The sequence below is a fragment of the Sparus aurata genome, chromosome 7 (assembly GCF_900880675.1).
Source record: "Sparus aurata chromosome 7, fSpaAur1.1, whole genome shotgun sequence".
Taxonomy (NCBI): Eukaryota; Metazoa; Chordata; class Actinopteri; order Spariformes; family Sparidae; genus Sparus; species Sparus aurata.
Window position 1 is genome coordinate 6332745 of NC_044193.1, and position 20175 is coordinate 6352919.

Here is a 20175-nt window from a genome sequence, read left to right on the forward strand (position 1 = left end):
GCACTGCAGGCTGCTGCCTCTGGGTGGCAATGTGTTAAAATGTAATAACACCAAGTGGACCAGAAAAGTTTGTGGAGTTGAAAAAAAAAAATCTTGCGGGCACTCAAGAGCTAACATGTTATTTATCCTAATAAGAGCATGAGAGGGCTTAAGTCATTCTGGACAACAGTCGTGTGTTATTTAGCCTTCTGAAACCTGCAATTTACGCTACTTGAAATATAAGCATTACTTTTAAATCTGTTTCTAATAGAGCACCAGGACAAGTTGGACTTTTTGCTGAACATCAACACTTAATAACACAAACAGGACTTGCGCTGCGGTGTGCGACGCAGACAGGATTCTTTGGCTGGTTTTCAAGCAACAGATTACACAAGATAATGCCTTAAGGTCGGAGGGGGAAAAAAAAAGTGCATTTTTATACTTCTTTGGATCTAAACACGGGGCTTTGGGTAGAGGAGGCTAATGCCGAGCCAAAATGACAGACGCTCTCAGACAGTTGCACACATCGCGCACGCACACAACACAAGTCCTCTGCTGCCAAAGAACCTCTTCAGCCCGAGCATTTCATCTATGAGATAAAACAGAGCTGAAATAAGCTAGTTCGGTTGCCAATAGAGGCAAGGGGAGAGGAGAAACAGCGAGAGAGAGAGAGAGAGAGAGAGAAAGGAGAGAGACAGGGAGGAGGGGGAGTGAAGAGAAAGCGGGAGGGAGAAAAAAGGGTGATGATAAAACTCCACTGTGAGCCCTCCTGTAAGCTCAGTCAGAGCAAAAGGAGCAACTGAGACCAGAGGGACAACGGAGAGCCGACAGAAGAGGGAAGCTACCGCCAAACAAATCACAGCACTCTGACGTGAGACTCGCACGTGGCCTGTCGGAGGAAGCACCTGAGCTGACACTGCTAACTGCAGAGCTTTACGTTTTCGTGAAAGTGCTGAGGAACGAACTTATACTATAAGGAGACAAGAAGGAATCAAAGCTCCTGGACCTCATCCATCTCCCGCTGGTCGATTTTGTACACTGAGCTGCTTCTTTTGATCCGGACTTTGGTGGATCCTGCAGCGCTCTCACACCAGCAACAACCCTGCTGGAGTCTGGATCCACTGCTCAGTGTGAGAAGCAGCAGGAGAGAGCTGAGGAGGAAAAGGAGAATATTGCCATCCATCTCTCAGCCCCCCCTCCCGGGCAGCCCACCCTCAGCTTCTGACGCCCCTCCTCTCTGCCTCTTCTTTTGCCCCCTGTACACCCCCTCCTCCTCCTCCTCCTCCACCTCCTCCTCCTCCTCCTCCACACCTCACCCCCCAACAGAGCAGAAAGCGTGAAAAATCTCACTAATGGGTTTATTTGCTGTCAGATCTGCGCCGATCTGTCATTCCCTTGGACCATTCTGCTTGACACATTTCATAGTTGAGTAAGCCTCCTGGCTTCTCTGGCTAGAGTTAACAGTGCCCCTGCAACGCTGCGCTGGCTGAGAGCTCATCAAGAAGGGGAGCAACGGCGGCAGCAGTCAGTCTGACAGTCTCTTCTTGGACGGGGAGTCCCTGAAGCTGCATTCCTCTGGTCTCCTTCTCCCCCCCCCCCCCTCCCCGTTGGGACTTTTGTGTTTTTGTGAGCCTCGTGGGCATCCTCAAGCTTTCTGTCCTCGGCACAAGATTCAGGCGTTTTGTGTTTTTTCTGCAGGGACTCTTGGGTTCTGATTGTCAAGTAGTGTGAAGATGTGGTGTGGGGCCGGGCCTCTGGCTGTGGTGGCCGCAGTGTTTTGGACTCAGTGTGTCCTCCTGGATGGGGTGGACGCCAAGAAGGAGAGAAAGAGGCCAAAGGAGGCCATCCCACCACAACACACAGAGACCTTCAACGCCACGCTCTCCAACAGCGAAGAGGTCGGCGGAAGCATCAAGGTAGTGACGAAATCTCTCCTCAAGTTCGTTGTGTTTGTGATGATGTTGCATGTAGAAAAAAACAATCGTGCAGTTTAAAGTTTGAGATCGAGCTGCAGATGTGTGAGACAACATGCGGGGCGAGTGAAGGTAAAAGCAGGTGTGCCCCTCCAGGTCAAGCCTCAGACAGGGAGACGGACCGAAATGTGTGAAACCCCAAATGGATGACTTGGGAGGTATGCGAGGAATGTGGACATCTAAAGGCTGATCAATGCATCAATTAGTGCGCGCTGCGGGTGTCTGCCACCAATTTTCCAGCCTATGAGAACGAATCGGGATGCAGAGAGCACAGGCGTGAGGATAGAGTGAAGATGTCATGTCAGGATTCACAGTATTATCCCGATAATCATCAAAGTATTTGTAAAAAAAAAAAAAGACTTTAAAATAAGAACAAAAATTGCACTATAAGTCACTTTTCGCTTACACTTAGAGGGGAAACACATTTTTTTATGGCCTCACAGAGAGAAAGCACAGTCAAAGTATCTCGAGTTTATAATCATAAATCATGAAGATTAGATGAAAAAAATGGCGGTAACCTCATCTCCCTGTTGATTTTGGGTCTGGAACCCATCATATTTACACACATCTAATTTAGAAACCTTAGGCAACCATAAATAAACCAAGCAACCAATACAGGACCGTACACCAGTGATTCATGGGAGGATGTTCACAACTATCCCGATGATGAACGCAGGATCAACTTATTGTGACTGTTTTTATTGCCCATCTAAATCAGAGAAGTTTAATATATCAGGTTCATTCCTGCAGCAGGATGTTAAGTGATGAACACAAGATCATAAAAAGCGGAGAGAAAACATTCATCTGTGACTGAACGCTCCTCCATGAAAAACTGCATTTTACAGTGGTGCAATTCCATCTTCAGGAGCAACAGTTGGCCCTTGACTCTGTTATTTATTGGTTTATTGCTGGTGTTGCATATTTGCGAGGGTTTTCCAACGGGCTATTTGTTTTGCTTTCAGCCCACCCATTATGTTGGCATTCTCATATAACTCTCACTGCCCTATATACCAGCCTCCAGCTCGAAACCAGCAACCCAGCCTCTGGAATCCTAACCTTCACCGCCTTTTCCACCGCCACCAAGCAGTGAGGTCTCCTTTGTATCTTTAAGAACACATTGTAGGTGGTTGCGGCCTGGCGGGTGTTTATTTGACTTGGTTTGCCCTGTAAAAGCAGAGGCTATGAAGGATGACCTTGTGTCAACCCTCAAGCCCGCTGCAGATTGCACCCCGCTGGGTTTTCACTCCTCTGCCGGGGGGCCCACAGGGAGCCGGGTGTCTTCACAAACACTGTTTCTCCCAGAGGTCCCTCGCAGGCCTGCTGCCATGATGTAACTCCTGGGAAAGTTAGGTGGGCAGATATTTAAAGACCTATGGCGATGTTGTTCCCAGCCCATTGATTCTGTCATTCACAGGCCCAGTCTGACTCCGCTGTGTCTGGGACATCCGATAGGGGCGGTGCGGCCCCGAAAACTGGGGCAGCATGCCGTGTAAGCCCCTCACAAAGCCCCATAGAAAGGGTCCTGAAAGAGAACACCTCGGTGAGGATTAGCCCCCTGTGCCTCCCTCTCTAACATTCTTTTCATCTCATCTCCCACAATCAGAGGGTAATGACATAATCACTCTTAAGACGCAGTGTTATGCCAGATAGCGTCTTTGCCAAACATTGTCACCTCTGACGAGAACCTGAGCTTTAAGCTTGACATCCGTGGAAGTGGTTGTACTCAAGGTCGCATTTGTTTGGTGCCACCCAATCCAGGTATTCTGTTCAAGAGAAGAAGAAGAAGAAGAAGAAGAAGAAGAAGAAAAAAATGCCACACACGCTGAAAAGTGGTTTCATTTTTCTTTTCTTTTTTTTTGGTAGTTTGTAAGTTTATCCTATTACGCATCTGTTAGGTCCAAGAGAAAAACAACATGTCCGTTGGAGCCGTCTTGGCAAGAAATCTGTGTTCTCAAACAAGCCAAACATTTACACTCCACATTTACATGTTTTTCCCTTGTGCCCAGTGGAAACAGTGGAAACAGTTCTTGTGATGGCATTCGCTTTTTCTATCTGACCAATCCCGTGTGTGGGCTGTTGGCAGCGTGCAGTCGTACACTGCATTCCTCGGGAGATTTTCCATTTTGAAAGTGATCACAATAGTGAGGTGTGGAGTTGTGCTGCGAGTGGAATTTTTTTAATGAGACCGAGTGCATTTCAAACGACTGCGATCTGTTTGAATCGTCACACATTTTTTATTTTTTTTTTTTAAGAGGGAAAGCGTCGAGGGTGCATGTGTGTAAAGTCTTATTGCCCTCCACTCTGAAGATGAGAGGAATCTGTCACGATGAGAGCAGCGAGGGATCTGTGATGGCTGTAATTGAGGGAGTCAAGTCAAACATCACGCCTGGCGTGTTGAGTAATGGCTGGGTTTAGCCCGAGGCGAGGGTTTTTTGTTTCCTCTCTCTCATCCCCAGCGATGATTAATGCGGCAGTGTGTGGGACCGTTTGGATCGACCTCCACGTAACAGACGAGATCGAGCCCCACAGGAAGCAGCGCCCTCTGTGAGAGCTCACACCTTTCACACGCTGCTGGAGGTGTGAACGACCCATCGTCTGTGGAACTCTGCGTCCAACACGCCGGACTTCCAAACATGTTTCATCTAAAAGAGAGCGAGAAAGAGACAAATCGTAAACAGTCTTGTCATTACATCTTTAAATCTGAACGTAAAATAAACGGCTCAGCGATGATGAGTTTTCACCGCACACACACGGAGTGAGCTGTTTTATTTGGATTTGTTTCATTTACAATAGCTTCAGATTGATGCCAGATTTATAGAAAATCCCTTAATCTTGAACCTGATTCTCATCACGTGTTGGTCATGTTCCCGAAAACCATGATATCAGAATTATCGCTGCACTCAACGGTACGTTGGTCTGTGAAACAGCTGGCGAGTGCTGACGAGTCAAAATAACACATTTGATTTGTTTTTGAAACAATTTTCTGATCTGTACATATGATGCGCTTTATAAGAGAAGATTATGAAGTTGCATGTGATGTTTATAATCCATCACACCTGCTTGATAACTGGTTTATAAAGCCTTTTATTGTTTGTCAACAGAGAAATAACTATTAAGGCATTTATTAAGTTACTGTTTGTTTAAGCTGTACCTCTGGTGCATATCTTAACTTTATATAACACTTTTATTTACCTTTTATTTTTTTTACCTTTGAACAGTGCCAAGCTAGCTCCTTCCCACCTGTTGTTAGTCTTAAAGCTAAGCTACGCTAGCAATCTCCTGACTGTAGCTTCACATATATATTTTCTATTTTATAGATAAGAAAGTTGTATCTTTAGTTAATGTGAGCTTTAGAGGTGCTGGTAGGTGGAGTTTGTTACCTTCAGACACAGTCTGGCCAGCTGTTTCCCCCATGTTTGCAGTTTTTTTTCATGCTAAGCTAAGCTAACTGTCTGCTGCTAGCCTCATCATAGTTGCAGCACATACACCAGAGTCATGTTGTGGAGCTCTCGTCTAACTCTTGGCAAAGGAAGCGAGTGAGCATTTTTTCCCAAAATGTCAAACCATTCATTTAAAAATAACTTCATCTTTTTGGCATCCGTCATTTATCAAAATGTGCACGATGTACAACAGTTTGCAGTTTTCAGGGCTGGGACAAACAGCTGCAAAATGAACCCATTGCAGTATGCACTTATGTAACACATTGGAGAGCCACAAATTAGTCGTATAAAAAGGAGGAGGATCTAATGACTCCTTACCTGAAATGAGGTGCCTGCAGTCACACCACGGGGCGAACCTGTTTACCTGAGATGGATCGGGATCACTGCTGCTTTTCAACAGCTCGTTTTACCTACCACAGGGAAAATGAGCACTCACTCCAATTTCAAAGCTATAATTCCTCCACAAAACAGATGTGACACATCGCTCAGGGTTTTCTCTCGACTTGAATTGCCTTTTATGCATCGAGAGGAAGCCCCGAGATGATTTCTCAAGCATAAACACAAATTTATTCACTTTCTCTCACACATAATAAGTGCATACACACCCTTTGTTGGGACAACAGCGGCGTTCAAAATCAGGCCAAATTATAAGAAGCATGTTCGACTGTGTCATTATATAATAACTGTGTTTCATTTACGCTTCCAAACGGTGTTGTTGAACTAATAGCAGCATCCTCATGGTGTGATAGAGTAATTGTGTTTTGCACACGGTGTGGCTGCCAATTGAGTAATAACACAGTCAGGGGAGAACAAAGTCAACATCGCATGCCTAACTGTATTTAGCTCTTCGGCGATAAATCCTCGAGGCAATCTGTGTCTGTGGAGTGCAGCGGCGAGGAACACGGGGGTGGATGCATGACGACTGGGATGCACGCAGGTTAGCAGGATCCCCTTCGTCCCACACAGCCCGGGGATCCCTGCCTCCCGGGGAGGGATCGGCCCAGCGTCGGGCCCGTCCACCCATGCATGGATGACTGCACAGGGAGCAGTACGGCGATGTGAAAACAAGGGATTATAGAAAGCTCTCCATCATCCTGTCGAACCTTAAACCTGCCTGTGCAACATTTTTTTTTTTTTTTTTTATCAGCAGCGAAAAAGTTTCATGTCGTCTCGTGTGTGCGAACAGGTAGAGGAGCAGATAGCGCAACAAAAGAAAACAAGATAAGTTCGACTCGTGGAAGAATTCAGGAGCTGCCTGCCGATGGAGTAGAGTTTCAGGATCTGGTTGCGGCCCCAGAGACATGTTTTAACAGTTGTGTTTGTGTTTTTGGTGGCACGCTGCCCCGGGGAAATATTTTCCCGTTTTATTGCTTCAAATAAATTCAACCTAATTTTCCCCAAACTACATGACAAACACACTTAGAGCAGAGCACATAGAAGCATTATTCATCCAGACCCAAACCCAACTTTCTTTTTTAGGTAATAAAACCTCTTGAAGCTTCTGTGAAGGATCAACAGTGATTACAGCTGATTCACTTATTGATCCAAAAGCTCAGAGCTCATAATACAAACACTTTTATTGCATGCCATGGGTACTAGGCACGATCCATGATGGAGCGTAACTAAGTATATTCACTCAAATGCTGGACTTAAGTCCAGGTTTGACGTATTTGTACTTTACTTCAAGCGATTGTGTACTTTAACTCCTCTACATTTCAAAGGCAGTTCTTTTTTACTTTATTGGCAGGTACACTTGCTTTTCAGATTAACATTTTTCCGTAAAAGACATGTAATAAGTATTCAAATTACAGTATGTTGTTAAATATTGAAGCAGTGTTCACAACCTTTGGCTCATGACCCCTAATAAAAAAAAAGGGATCGGGTGCCTTGGCGTGTTTCAGATGTCCATGAGTTGTTAGCAGGTCCAGGGTTTGATTTTAATAACCGTTCAAGGCCAAAAGAGGTAAAACTATTTCATAACAAAGCAATATAAGAGAGAAGTCCAGAGCATTAAAACACATTTCTGCTGCAGAGCTTTGTTTTTTCTTTTCCCTACCCCATTAATCATCTCATGACCCCTCAAATTTATCTTGTGACCCTTCAGCCGGGCCAGACCCCCTGCTTGGAAACCACTCGACTATATCTCACAGCATATAAAGAAGTTTTGGGACATTTTGGAAAACATTCTTACTGGTTTTGTTGCAGAGAGTTAAATGAGAATACAGACACCGCTCTCATATCTGTCTGTTTAATTTAAGGTGACAGCTAGCAGCCGGTTAGCTTAGCTTAGCTCTAAGATTGAAAATGGGTATGTAGTTTGCCTGGCTCTTTCTAATTGCAGCCCCTTTAACGCTAGCTGTCTGGTTTGCCTAAGGGTTCAGTTTGTAGGATTTTGGAGCAGAAATGTAATATGATATTCATAGCTAGAATTATGCATACCTCCGTGCAACAATCCCTTTGAATTCGAATCAAGCCTAATCTGATCTCAAATAAAATCATTCACTAGATCTGCATCACACTGACTCTTTCAAAGATACCAGCCACCTAATTATGCTGATCACCAAGATCCTTGCAAAAAACGCAATCTCACGATGTCAAGGAAAGTAGGGAAAGAAATCCTGGATCTGCATCAAAACTTAATGGGGTCTATTCTGGGCCGAGACCCATCTTCCATCCAAGTTTCATTGAAATCCATTCAGTAGTTTTTGTGTAATCCTGCTGACAAACCAACATTTTTTTATGTACATGGGTCCTCTTCCATTGCGAAATCCGCCATGTTGCACCACTCTGTCTCTACAGTAGCCCAGAATGGACAAACCAAACTTGGACTCGGGCCTCTCTCATTTTTGGCTGCCATCGTAGAGGAGGCTGAGACGAGGGGCATTTAGTTGGTTGCACTATAGAGGCCAGTAAATCCTACACACTGGACCTTTAACTTACACAGAGACTAAAGTGTAAATATCACAGCTTTAAGGACTGTTTCTTGGCAGTGTGCTGCAACTTCCTGGAGTCTTTGCTGGTTGCCTGGCAACGATTTAGAGGACTGTGTAACAGTTTGACAGAGCCAAGCTAGCTGTTTCCCGCCTGTTTTGAGTACTTATGCTAAGCTATGCTAAGCTAATGTAAACAACAACTATCTTGTACTATGTTGACCTAATCGTCAACTACAACAGTGAACAATCTCACACCAACGGACACTTTTACTTTTACTACTTTAATACTTTACTTTTTTCTACTTTAAGCACATTAAACATTGTTGCGTTTCCACTTCTGCTTCCTTGGACTTGAATACGTGGACACAACACATCCCATTTTTATAGACCTGAGAGTGTCATGATTTAAAGCTCCGTCAGTGAGGATAAACACTGTCTAGAAGATTTAAAGTTTCTTACCTTCAGACAGAATACCTGACACATTCTCTCCGTGCTGGAAAGGCGTGCGCTCACACCTGCTGACAGACGAGGCCACTCACACATCAGCGCTGATCAAAGCCAGAGCCCGGGTGTTCTTCATCAGCTCTCAGACTGATACCTGGATCCGCTCCCTCCCCACTTTGTTCACAAGTTGTACGTGCTGATACAGAGCCGCGCCAAGGAATCCATAGTTTACTTTACGCTGCAGTCAATAGCAGCAGCGAGCGAGAGGCTGAGCACCCCTGACAGGTTTTTCTGTGTCATCAAGCAATATGGTTTTCATGTCTGCATGTGTGTCGTCTTTGATGTTCAGGGTCGAGACGGAGACTCACCTGCACACAATGAATCAGATTTTTATTTTTGGAAAGTTGTGCGAGACATCTCAGCTGTCACTCAAGTGTTACGCGATGTTCTGGCGATGCAGATGCCCAAAATAAAAAAAACTCTGTTCAATGGAAAGATTTGAGCATTAGGTAAACTGATCATTTATACAATGATCTGCTGTTATTTTTTTAAGTTCAGAAATGAAGGTAATAATTACCTTGGTCACAGCCTTTCTTCCTTGAGCACAGAAAATCCTCGAGGGCAAGTTTTAATGGCTTAATTACAATGACGTGTGTTAAAGAGGATAAAAAGTACGACTGATTTCCTGGCAATGATATGCTGTCTTTTTTATTATTATGTAGGGAATGGCTAAGATGTGTAATTATAAGTCACATGTGTGGGCCAACTCACACTGCTTCATATCTCTGGAACACTAAGACAGTGATATGAGCACAGAAAGAAAATGTGAAACTGTGACCTTTTTCTTGAGTTAGTGTCCGCTGGCTCTCATAATTGGGTGGGTGTCTTCTGGTGAAGTGATGATTCAAAATTTTACAATCAGTTCCAGTGGAAATACACTCAAACTGCTGCAGGCAGATAGCTGTGTCACATAGATACTGGAAACAGCTAGCACGCTTTGCCAAGCTAACAGCGGTAACTAGCTGTAGCCACGTATTAAATGGACAGGGATGTGAACGGTATCAATCTTCTATGCAGTCTCTTGTCAAGGAAGCAAATAATTGTAAAAGATGCTGGTTTTAACACCAATTGGCAACTAAAGAGTCAGATATTTCCATCCGCAGATGGTGGAGACCAAAAACAGAGGTAAAATGGAGTGAATATTGGTTTGAACGATAATGTTTCTCTGCAACTCCAAGATGTGTGAAAAGAAACAGGTAATAAGTGCATCATATCCTACCTTAAAGGGGCAAGAATTTTAGTTTAAAACTTATCAACAGAGTTCGAAGAAACGAGAGTTGACGTTATGTCAAAGACGACTATACACTGTGTTGCAGAGATGTACACTGAAGTCAGCATGCTAACAGTTAGCCCTGGCTCATCCTGTCTTGTAATACCACTTTGTATCACACAATGTCAAGAAATTAAGTATTTTTACACTGACTTTCTTTGCTTAACATAAAAAAACAAAACACTGTGCACCATCTGAATTCAAGTTGGTCTCTTTTACTGAACTAAAACTAGCTCAGCTGCCTCGTTAGCTCATCATAAAACACACTTTGTTCAAACTTGGCACATAAAACATTATAAAGCTCACCAAAACAGTCTTGGTTTGTCAATCAACTCTGGTTTGGTCGAAATAAATCCTCAATTTAAAGAGTAAAATGCACTGCGTTTTCATCCTCTGCTGACACCGACTTTGTCTTGGTCCTCGGTCGCTTCACGCCTCTCCTTTTCCTTTTCCTTTTCCTGAATTTTGTGTCTTCCCGTCCCACACTCATGACTCACAGTCTCTGTACTGTGTCACCTGTCTTCAAACTGTCGGTGTCAGAGGCTTCAGATGTTCAGTTCCAGTCCTGAACCCAATTGCAAACTCTCGTCGGCTAAGTGGGCCACTTAGCTCCACAGCTAACTTGCTAACACAGCTAGCAGCTACAGCCAAAGACAGATACAAAGTGAGTATACTGAGTAGAGGTTAGCGGCTGTGCTGCCCCCTAGAGGTTTGGAGCTACTTTGGATTTTTGGCCACTTCTTCCAAATAACACACTTTAAAAGACAGTGATGTGTCGGCGTTGTGTTCACCAAAGTATTTCCCCAAAAAACGCTCGAACTATTCCCATAACTCTGACATAATTAGGATGTCAGTGAAAAATGTACACAGCAGTGGAAAAAGCAGTTTACCCAACAGGCTCTCAAGACTTATGGAAACAGTATTGAGCAGTGAAAAAGTATTCCTGTCTTGACCAGATCAGCCCGTCTTTTATCTCCCTCCAAACCTCAGAATCACAACAAAAACACAGAGCGATTCAACATGCAGCCGGCGCAGCGCCTGTTAAGTTGTTTATTTTGTCTGCTGTCACAGGGAAGAGAAAGTCACAGAGAGCGAGAGAGAGAGAGAGAGGGGGAGAGAGGGGAGACTGTTGCAAACCCCATGTATGAAAAACAATTTTTTATTCCTCTATATCTAAAAGACAAACAAGGACTCACTTTGTTGCGTTGAAACCAGAGACAGGTCTTTTGACAGTGAAGAAAGGGGGCATGTTGGTTTTGCAGATAAGTGATCCGTGTCTCGCTGCCAAACCTAAACAAATTCCATTTCAGGCAGCTCACCTCCGCGGCTCGTCTTTATCTCCTCTTCTATCTCGACTGAAGGCGCGTGACATTTGGCGAAGGGTTCTCGAGTGTAAGATTCAAGCTTTTTCTGTAATTGGAATTCGTTCGGCCTCACTTTTTTTTCTTTTTTTTTTTACGAGAATGAAAACACGTCAGTTGTAGCATAAAAACGTTGCTTCCAGGGAAACTTCTTGGAAGTGTGTTTCCTTATCTCCCGAGCAGATCCCAGCCTCCTATACATGTTATTTATTACAAAGGAGTTATTTCAGTTAAGCCCATCGAGCGCATACACGCAGTTAGGAAACAGACTAACAACCTTAAATCACAACTCAACCCCCCCGGCGCACACACTGTATATACATTTGTTATCTTGTTTATTACATTTTCCGTCATTACATTCCCTCAAACAAGCAGCGTTAATAAAAAAAAAACAACGCCTTTTGGGTGTGAGGGGGGAGAAAGTGTCGGCCATTTTGACATGTTGTTATGAACGGCAGTAATTGAGGTCTGCAATCCACAGAATCTACATCACACATACACAGGCAGACTCATTTTTCACCAGACGGCTCATGGAAATTTTTCATGTGCAAGAAGAAAAAAAAAATCACTCGACGAGAGTTTGTTTACATTCATCTGAGCTTATTGGGCAAATAAGACCCGACGTGGCACCTGAGCGAATTACACAGCATGAACAAATAAGCATTAAAAGTGAAGCCGTTTTTTTCGGAGGAGGACGGCGAGTAAGACTTTAGGTAATTGACAGAGTCGACTGAGCAGGACAGACAGATAGACAGACGGACAGACAGACAGACAGAAGAGAGGTTTCCCCGTGTGACCTTCTTTGGTGTCTGGCACCATTTAATTGTATCTTAGGGCAAGATTTTCCAGCGAAGGATTTAAAGGAAAAAATAATGACTCATTGGATTTAGCTTCCTTTGCATTATGCCCAATTTGCGGGGGAAATATTTAAAGAATAAAATATATGATTAATCTGGTTAATAGCACTTTTCTAAAAGGCTGTTATTATTGAGCGTGTGGTGGCTTCAGGGGAAAAGTCTTCATCTGGCCCGTGTTATGAACTCGGTTTTTCGTGGACGTTTACGTGCATTTTGTCCTCATTTATTTTATTATACGAGAGGGCTTTGAACCCCGCTGTGTATGAAACGTGATCTTTATCGAGTTGTCGTACAGCTCGCCATCACCTCACCACATCATTGATTTGTTTGCACAGTGTTTTTTTCATCGAAATCCACTTATTTTCTATTGATTTATAGTCGAATTAGCTGAATTACTAATGTGGGAAAATTTTCTTTTTCTGCGTCTCTGCAGATTTCTGAGAACCAGAGAGTGGATCCGCTGGGATCATGGATGGACTTCGTCAAAAGACCTGTGGGGAACTTCCCTGGGAAGTGTCGCAAGCGCAAGCGACCCCTGGTAAACCCAGTAGATTGACTCGCAGTTTTCCGAACAATTACTTTTTTCATCCAATTTGAAGCATGACAATACTATGCACTTCTGTCCTCCACCAGCCGGGCCCACCCGGTCCTCCAGGTCCTCCTGGCCCACAGGGACCTCCTGGCTCTCCGGGAGCTGAAGTGACCCAGGAAGTTCTTCTCCAGGAGTTCAAAGAGATGATTAAAGGTGGGACAGTGTTCATTTTTTCACCCCGGATACATTTCAGCTTCTCTTCGGGCTACAAAGTTGTTGTTTCAGAAAACTTGCAGACAAAAACCAGATGACCGTTTGCGCAATTTTTATGTCCACCACATTTTTGGTGTTTCGTCATATTACCATGGTGGAACAGTCTGAATGATCTGCACTGTTCTGACCTGGACATGTTTTTCTGTCAGAGGCTACAGAGAGGAGATCAGCGGCACTGGACAGACAAACCAGCCCCAGCCAGCTACCGACTGCTCTGCTCACCCTGGAGGGGATGACCTCCTACCGACGAATAGAGGAGGCTTTCCACTGCAAGCTCAAGGGACCCGTGGTGGTCGACAAGAAGACTCTGGTGGAGCTCCAGAACTTTCAGACGGTATGTTTGTTTGAAACCAAGTAAATGTTTATGGACTGGTTCAGCTACGCACCCTGTGCATGGCTGAAAAAGAACAGTTTTGGCTAATCCTCCTCTGCATGGTTACACGCTCTATTCTGACCCATTTGCCTCTCTGTCTTAACTATGTTTGAAAGAGCGAGTGTTTGGTAATCATTGCTTAGTTTGCATGTGGGGGAATTATGAGAGGATCATCCCCTCGCTGGTAACTGGCACTGGGAAAAGCATGCAGTGCCACTCTGAGACTCAGACTGGCTCGCTGGTCAAAAAATATCGACTTTTTCAATTCTACACATCACTCTCTGGGCGGCATACAAAAGGCACTCTGTCTCTGACTTGGAATAAAGTGTGGAGAGGACAGAAATAGACACTGTTTGAAACGGCATGCTGTAGTGGAAGAACTATGCCCTGTTGGGATGGGCTGACAAGGCTGCAGGAGAGAGGATTAAGCTTCGCTGTTTAACGTGCTAACACAGCACTATGTTAGAATGGGCATGTTATTGTTTTTTTTACACGTTTCTGCAGAATCCAGAGAGTTTTATCATCATGAAGAATTTAACAGAATAAGCTTTGTGACACGGTGACAGCTCTCAGGTGTAGCTGGCGAGGCAACCGGTAACACGCTAGCTCGCCCAGCTTGCGCTAATTATCAAATCAAGGAGGTTCTCTCTACTTTTTCGGTACTGTGCCGACATGTTGTTCACAGGATTGCACATCATTTCATTTTCATAGCCTACAGAAGTTCTTAAGGTGAAAAGCGCTTTCAGCTAGCAAACTTATCCCCTAATAGTTAGGCTATATCGATCGCTAAAATGTTTTTTTTTTCACAGTAACTAAAAATAAGTTTATGTTATTCTTTTTTCGTGGAGAACTTTAGGCTAAAGTGGATGATGTGACACAGCTAAGCTAGCTACGTAGATAGCTTCCTCCATTTTGGCTCAGCGTTCCCTCAACAGTTTGCCGTTGATTAACAGAACTACATTTCAGATGGGGGCACAAAGTTTTACAAAGCAAAACTCGACAGGAAACATCAATTAATTATGTTATTCATTATTTTAAAAGCTGGTGTATAATAAGCTCAAGTTCCCTTGAGCAAGATACTGAACACATGCCCACTGTTCTGTAGATGAGTTATAGTTTTGAGCTTCCAAAGATGAGGGAGCTGATGCAAATTGTGAACATAATAATTAAGTTTTTTATTTTTTATTTTTTTCCCAACAGCCACCAGCTAAAGGAGCGTTCCTCAGAGGGACTGGAATGGACCAGTCTACCGGGAGGTTCACAGCTCCAATCACAGGGATCTACCAGTTCTCTGCTAACGTCCACATTGGTAGGCTAATTAACTGTTTTATATGGGGTATTAAGGTACATATGCTAAGGTGTGAGTGTCAAAGTACAGTCCTTAACGTCATTGTAGGCTAGGTGTTATTAACTGGTTGATAACTGTTAGTTAGCAAGCAGGCCTGCTATGTTTAGTTAGCCTACAGATGCTAAGCTAGCATGAACGAGTATCTTGATGTTTTTGTGGACATTCTTCTCCTTTCTTTACAGACCACAATGAGGTAAAGAGGAGCAAGAGTCAGCTCAAGGCCCGGGATAACGTCCGGGTGCTGATCTGCATCGAATCACTCTGCCACAGATACACGTAGGTATTCTCAACCACTGAGTACGTTTACATGATGCTTTTATATCGACGTGTATATGAATCCAACAGCATCCAGGACTCTGATCAGCTGAATGCATTTTTGTCTTGATGTTCTGCATCACCTTAGATTGTTCAGAAGCCTGGATACGGTTATAAGTTGTACTCCAGGATTTATTCAGGTTCCTATGAGCAAAACACATAACCGGGACACTTAATGAACCTGATAACAACCAAAATACAAGTTCACCTGTAAACACACTCATCGTCAAATGTGCTGGAGAACTCCCCTGAATCCAAATCAAATATACTCCTCTCAACACTCCTGTTTTTACTTCAGTTGTATCCATGTGGTTTTCATTTGTTATGGCTCTGACACATGCTGTTCAGTTATACCACCTATCGCCAATAAAAGTAAATAAAATTGATCGTGGGAAGTAATTAATCCGACAGCAAAACCACACCGTGCATTCTCCACATTTTCGTTTTGATACATTTGTTTACTTTCCCCATGTAACGGGGACATTTTACTGGTGTTTAATGCTACCTCAACGTTCGCCAGAATTTATGAGCTGTTAAAGGTTTTGTCTGTTACACTTTGCGTGGAACCAGTGTGGCATTTCCTGTATAAAAAGCAGAGCAGTCTTTAAAAGGGAAATGTCCTCTCACTTAGAGCCCTCGTCCCTGTCGCCTGACTAATCTTTATAGACTCACCTTTGACACTTCGGGCTGGCTGTTATATTCTGCAGCGCGGCAGTGAAAAATGCCCTTGTTTGGGATGTGTGAGAACAGATAATAGAGTAATTCGGCCGTTCCACATGGCGAAAAATCACACATCCAGTTGGGAACGGTTCTTTCCAATATTTCAAAATGTCTATTTACATAAAGAATGAAATGGATTGCTCCCTCAAGTCTCTCCCGGACTTGTGTAGCGCTCCGCAGCCTCCCTCTTCGAGCTTGGTACAATGAGGGGAACGTATAAATAATATTATTATGATGGGTTACCTAACCCAAAAGAGTCCTTGGCTTCTTGCGTTTTTCTGAGCCAAAGCCCCAGCCAGTCTCGCCCTCCCACACATGAAAATGCAGAGAATGTGAAATGAGGCTCATTGTGATGGCAGTTGGAGTGAAGACAAACATGATTGATTTGCCATAAAAATGTAGCATTTTCCACTTAACAGGAGCCAGTGCTCTCGCTGTGTGGTTAGCCCGCAGCGATGTTACAATCATCTCTGCAGACTCGGAAAGAACTGAGTAGTTCAAGAAAAAGCTTGTCACTTTTATTATCATGAGAATTGTTGTTGTCTTTCTTTGTCGAGAGTTAAGAGGGACGATACGGGTGTTTTAACATTTAGGGGAATACTTTTATACGCCGTTTCGCTCAGTTGGTCGAGCAGGCGTCCCGTGTACAGAGGCTTTGTTCTCGCTGCAGTAGCCCTGGTATCGAGTCCCGGCCTGGGGCCCTTTGCCCCCCTCTCACCATGTTTCCTGTCATCTCTTGAGCTAATTCTGTGAATAAAAGCCATATAAAAAGGCCAATATATGAATATAACAAAGCTATAACATGACAAAAAGATACACATTTCATTTTCTTGGCTAGTGGCGACCGTGGCTCAGGTGGTAGCGCGGGTCAGCCTATGTTTGGAGGGTCGGTTCGATTCCTGCCCGGCCAATTGTGTCCTTGGGCAAGACACTTCATGGTCGTTGTGTCCTTGGGCAAGACACTTCACCCACCTTGCCTCGTGTGAATGTGTATGATTTTTGTATGTTTGAGCCGGTGGTTGGAGGGGTGGTAGGCGCTGAATGGCAGCCATGCTTCTGTCAGTGGCTACTATCATAGTTTACCACCACCAGTATGGTGTCAGGCGCTTTGGGTGTCTTGAAAAGCACCATACAAATCCAATCCATTAAAAATTACTCTGATAAAAGTGGCCTTAAAGGGACAGTATGAGTCTCCTTTATATAAGATCTTGAATCATGCATTGTGTAAACCACACGACTTATTCCATATATTCATCTGGTTGCAGCTCACTGGAGATGATTGTTGGATTAGAAAGTAACAGCAAGATATTCACCGTCAGCGTTCAGGGGCTGCTGGAGCTACAGGTGAGCAGCACACCAAGTAGAACAAGCAGAAAGAATCTGTACTTGTTTAATATTTTCTTCATCACTGTTGTGTTTTATCTCTCTCTCTGCAGGCCGGACAGTACACCTCCATATTCGTGGATAACGCAGCGGGTGCCTCCATCACAATACAGAACGGTTCAGATTTCATGGGCATGCTGCTCGGCGTATAGCCTCACACACGAGCAGGGTCATCATCCAAGCTGTCCACTGCTGCCGCTTTCATTTTTTTATTTTATTTTTTTTCCAATGGACTGCTTATGAGCACCACCACACGGTACCAAACCACAGGGGGGGTTTGAAGGAAGGAAGCGAGGCTGACATTGACTTGACTGCTTGTCAGACGGTGAAAGGACAGTGTGAAGAACTCAAGGACTGAGTTTGTTTTTCACAGTGCGCTGCCACTTCCCCCCGACGAACTTGGATGCTTGTTGCTTCACCAATAAAATAACCTGAAAATAAAGCAGTGGATATGTCTGTTTCAGTATGTTTATCATGGATGTTGAAGACCGTTGCGGTAAAACCAAATATCAATGTCTGTAATGTTCTCTGGAGAGATGTTTGGGGGGGGGGACGAACATGAGAAAGTACATGTGTGTGTTTCTGTATGCTGACTTTGTTTATATTTTTGTCTACCTGATCTTTTATGTACACTCTAATGAACTATAGTTGTTGTTGTTGTTTTTTTTTATCATGGATTAAATCTCACATTTATATATGTTATATGGTACATAGACTGAGTACACTGGACAATTGAGACATGCTCAATAAACAGAATACAGCCTCAAAACACCTTAGAAAAGTGACGTCCCACGTATTTAATTACATGTTCTGTGAGATAAATATTACTGCATTTTGTGACCGAAATATCTGAACAACTGTATGATCATCATGACATTTTGCACAGACATTCATGGTCCCGACAGAATGAATCTTACTGACTTTGGTGATCAACGGACTTTTAATCTTTCTGTGTACGCCTCACAGTGAGGTTTGCAGTTTCTGAGTGAAATATTGCAACAGCTTTTTGGTGCACAGATTCATATCCCCTATAGGAAGAACTGTAACCGGTGTTAAAATGCTAACATGCTAAACTATGATAACGTCATAACATCTGCATGTTGAGCTCAAAGAACCTTTGTGCTTAAGGCTGCTACGAGCGATATTTATTAATTAAACTAAGTGTTAAACAGCTCTATATTCAAACAGTTATCTCCGCTATAGTGTGTTTGGTCTGTAAGCCAAGAGTCTCCTCCCCCAAAAATACATTTTCTGGTGTCCCTGCCCACTTTATCCAATCAGAAAAGAGAACCCTTTAAAGAGGCGGTCCTGTCTATTCGTGAACACGTAGAGAGCAGGATTCTCCTGTCAGCTGCTATTTCTGGTGATTACTGCTGCGCGATCATGTGGTGGTGTAGAGAGGAAGGAGGCGATTGCCAACTGCAAAAAAGGACAGGAAGTTAGCTAAAACAGCGACAACGCGTACAGCAGCAGCCCCACAGAGCTGCTAGCATAGCTTCCAGATTCTTATGGTGCAACTTCTTCATTGGTCGACACAGTATTTACCGCTCCAGGCCTCTCGGTGGCGCTGCATCACACAGCACCTCCTTGATTTGTTTTTGCTGTAGATGTACAATGAGAATCGAATAGCTAACTTCCGCTTTAGCCCCCGGCCGACTTAAATGTGGATACAATTATTCAATCATGGGACTTGTCTAGATTTGTTAAATATTATTGGACGGAATGAAACAAATGGTAACAGTGAAACAAGTCATTTCGTAGCAGTATCCATCGTTTTTTTACAATGTAAGCTAATGGGAAAATTTTAGTGTCAAATGTGGCACGTTAAGTTGTAATTACACTTTTTAGTCACTACACCAATTTGGCTTTAAAGCTTGGCGCCCGTCCTGTTAGATTGGAGATGCTTCTCATCTTTCAGTTCAGATACTGGTCAGCAGCGATTGGTTGAGTCTGCAAAGGTCAGCACAGCTTGGGTCAACACCACATACACAATAACGGAAAGTAGTTCGGTAATAATATAAATACGTAGTTACTCGTGTTGAACTGTGGGAGATAAATTGAGAAATGCATTATGGCCGTAAGAGAGCTGTTAAGAGAGCGACTTCAGGGTAGGCTCAAGATTATTTGTATTATGGCATCATTAATCACTTGTTTTGTTTTTATTGTATTTTATTATTTTCTTGGCATTTAGATGTTTGTAATTTATCGTGAGAAGCCAGAAACATGGGAAAGCATTTGATATTTATGTTTGAGGAATTGCAGGAATCACGTGTTGATTCACACTTCTGGACTGTTTTAAACCACAGATTGTTACAAGAATAAAATTATATCTTTTTATTATTTTTTTACTACTCATACTATGCTGTAATTTGAAATTAAACTTTTTGAAAATGCTATGACATGGTCTCTGCACATTATTATGTCAGATGCTCATAAATCTCATCAGATTTCTTGTTTTCGGTATCTCAGATTGTCTTTATGAAACGTCTTCTGGAGTTAATCAAATCTTCACATTTCTCTGTGGCATCATTTGAATTGTAAAACACCCCAAAAATACTTCAAATACCTTTGCAAACACTGGCAGACAGCCCAGTAAACTCATGACTGCAGTTACCTGCCGGTAAAATATGACTAAAACATGTTGTTGTTTGAAATGAGACACTCTGCATGTCTAAATCTAATGGCCATTACCTTTCGTCCGATTTCATATTTCTCCAGTTTCCAGTTTAATTAAAACTGAATAGCTGTTGTCCATCAAAACATGGAGCAGTCCAGCAAATTGGACTTTATTACTTCTCTTTGGAGATTATTAGACTTATCTTAAATATCGCTATTTTGTTTCTTGGGTGGTCCCACGAGGCTCTAATAAGAAGGTCTCGGACTTTATTGCACAAATGCTCGTCCAGCCAGTAAA

The 20175-nt window shown here is 43.4% G+C and overlaps 1 protein-coding gene and 1 long non-coding RNA gene across 2 annotated transcripts; one reads left to right on the forward strand and one right to left on the reverse strand.

Moving 5' to 3' along the window:
• Positions 1–261: 261 nt before the first annotated feature.
• c1qtnf12 (C1q and TNF related 12) lies at positions 262–19657 on the forward strand. The gene is made up of 8 exons (XM_030421669.1): positions 262–1895; positions 12751–12855; positions 12951–13062; positions 13272–13456; positions 14696–14804; positions 15026–15119; positions 17144–17222; positions 17315–19657. Exons 1-8 carry the CDS (start codon positions 1713–1715, stop codon positions 17411–17413), a joined length of 966 nt encoding a protein of 321 aa, XP_030277529.1. The 5' UTR covers positions 262–1712; the 3' UTR covers positions 17414–19657.
• LOC115584327 (uncharacterized) lies at positions 4167–8858 on the reverse strand. The gene is made up of 3 exons (XR_003984522.1): positions 8785–8858; positions 5711–5802; positions 4167–4594 (listed from the first exon to the last, which is right to left on the reverse strand). It is a non-coding gene; the product is annotated as an uncharacterized LOC115584327 (long non-coding RNA).
• Positions 19658–20175: the final 518 nt, after the last annotated feature.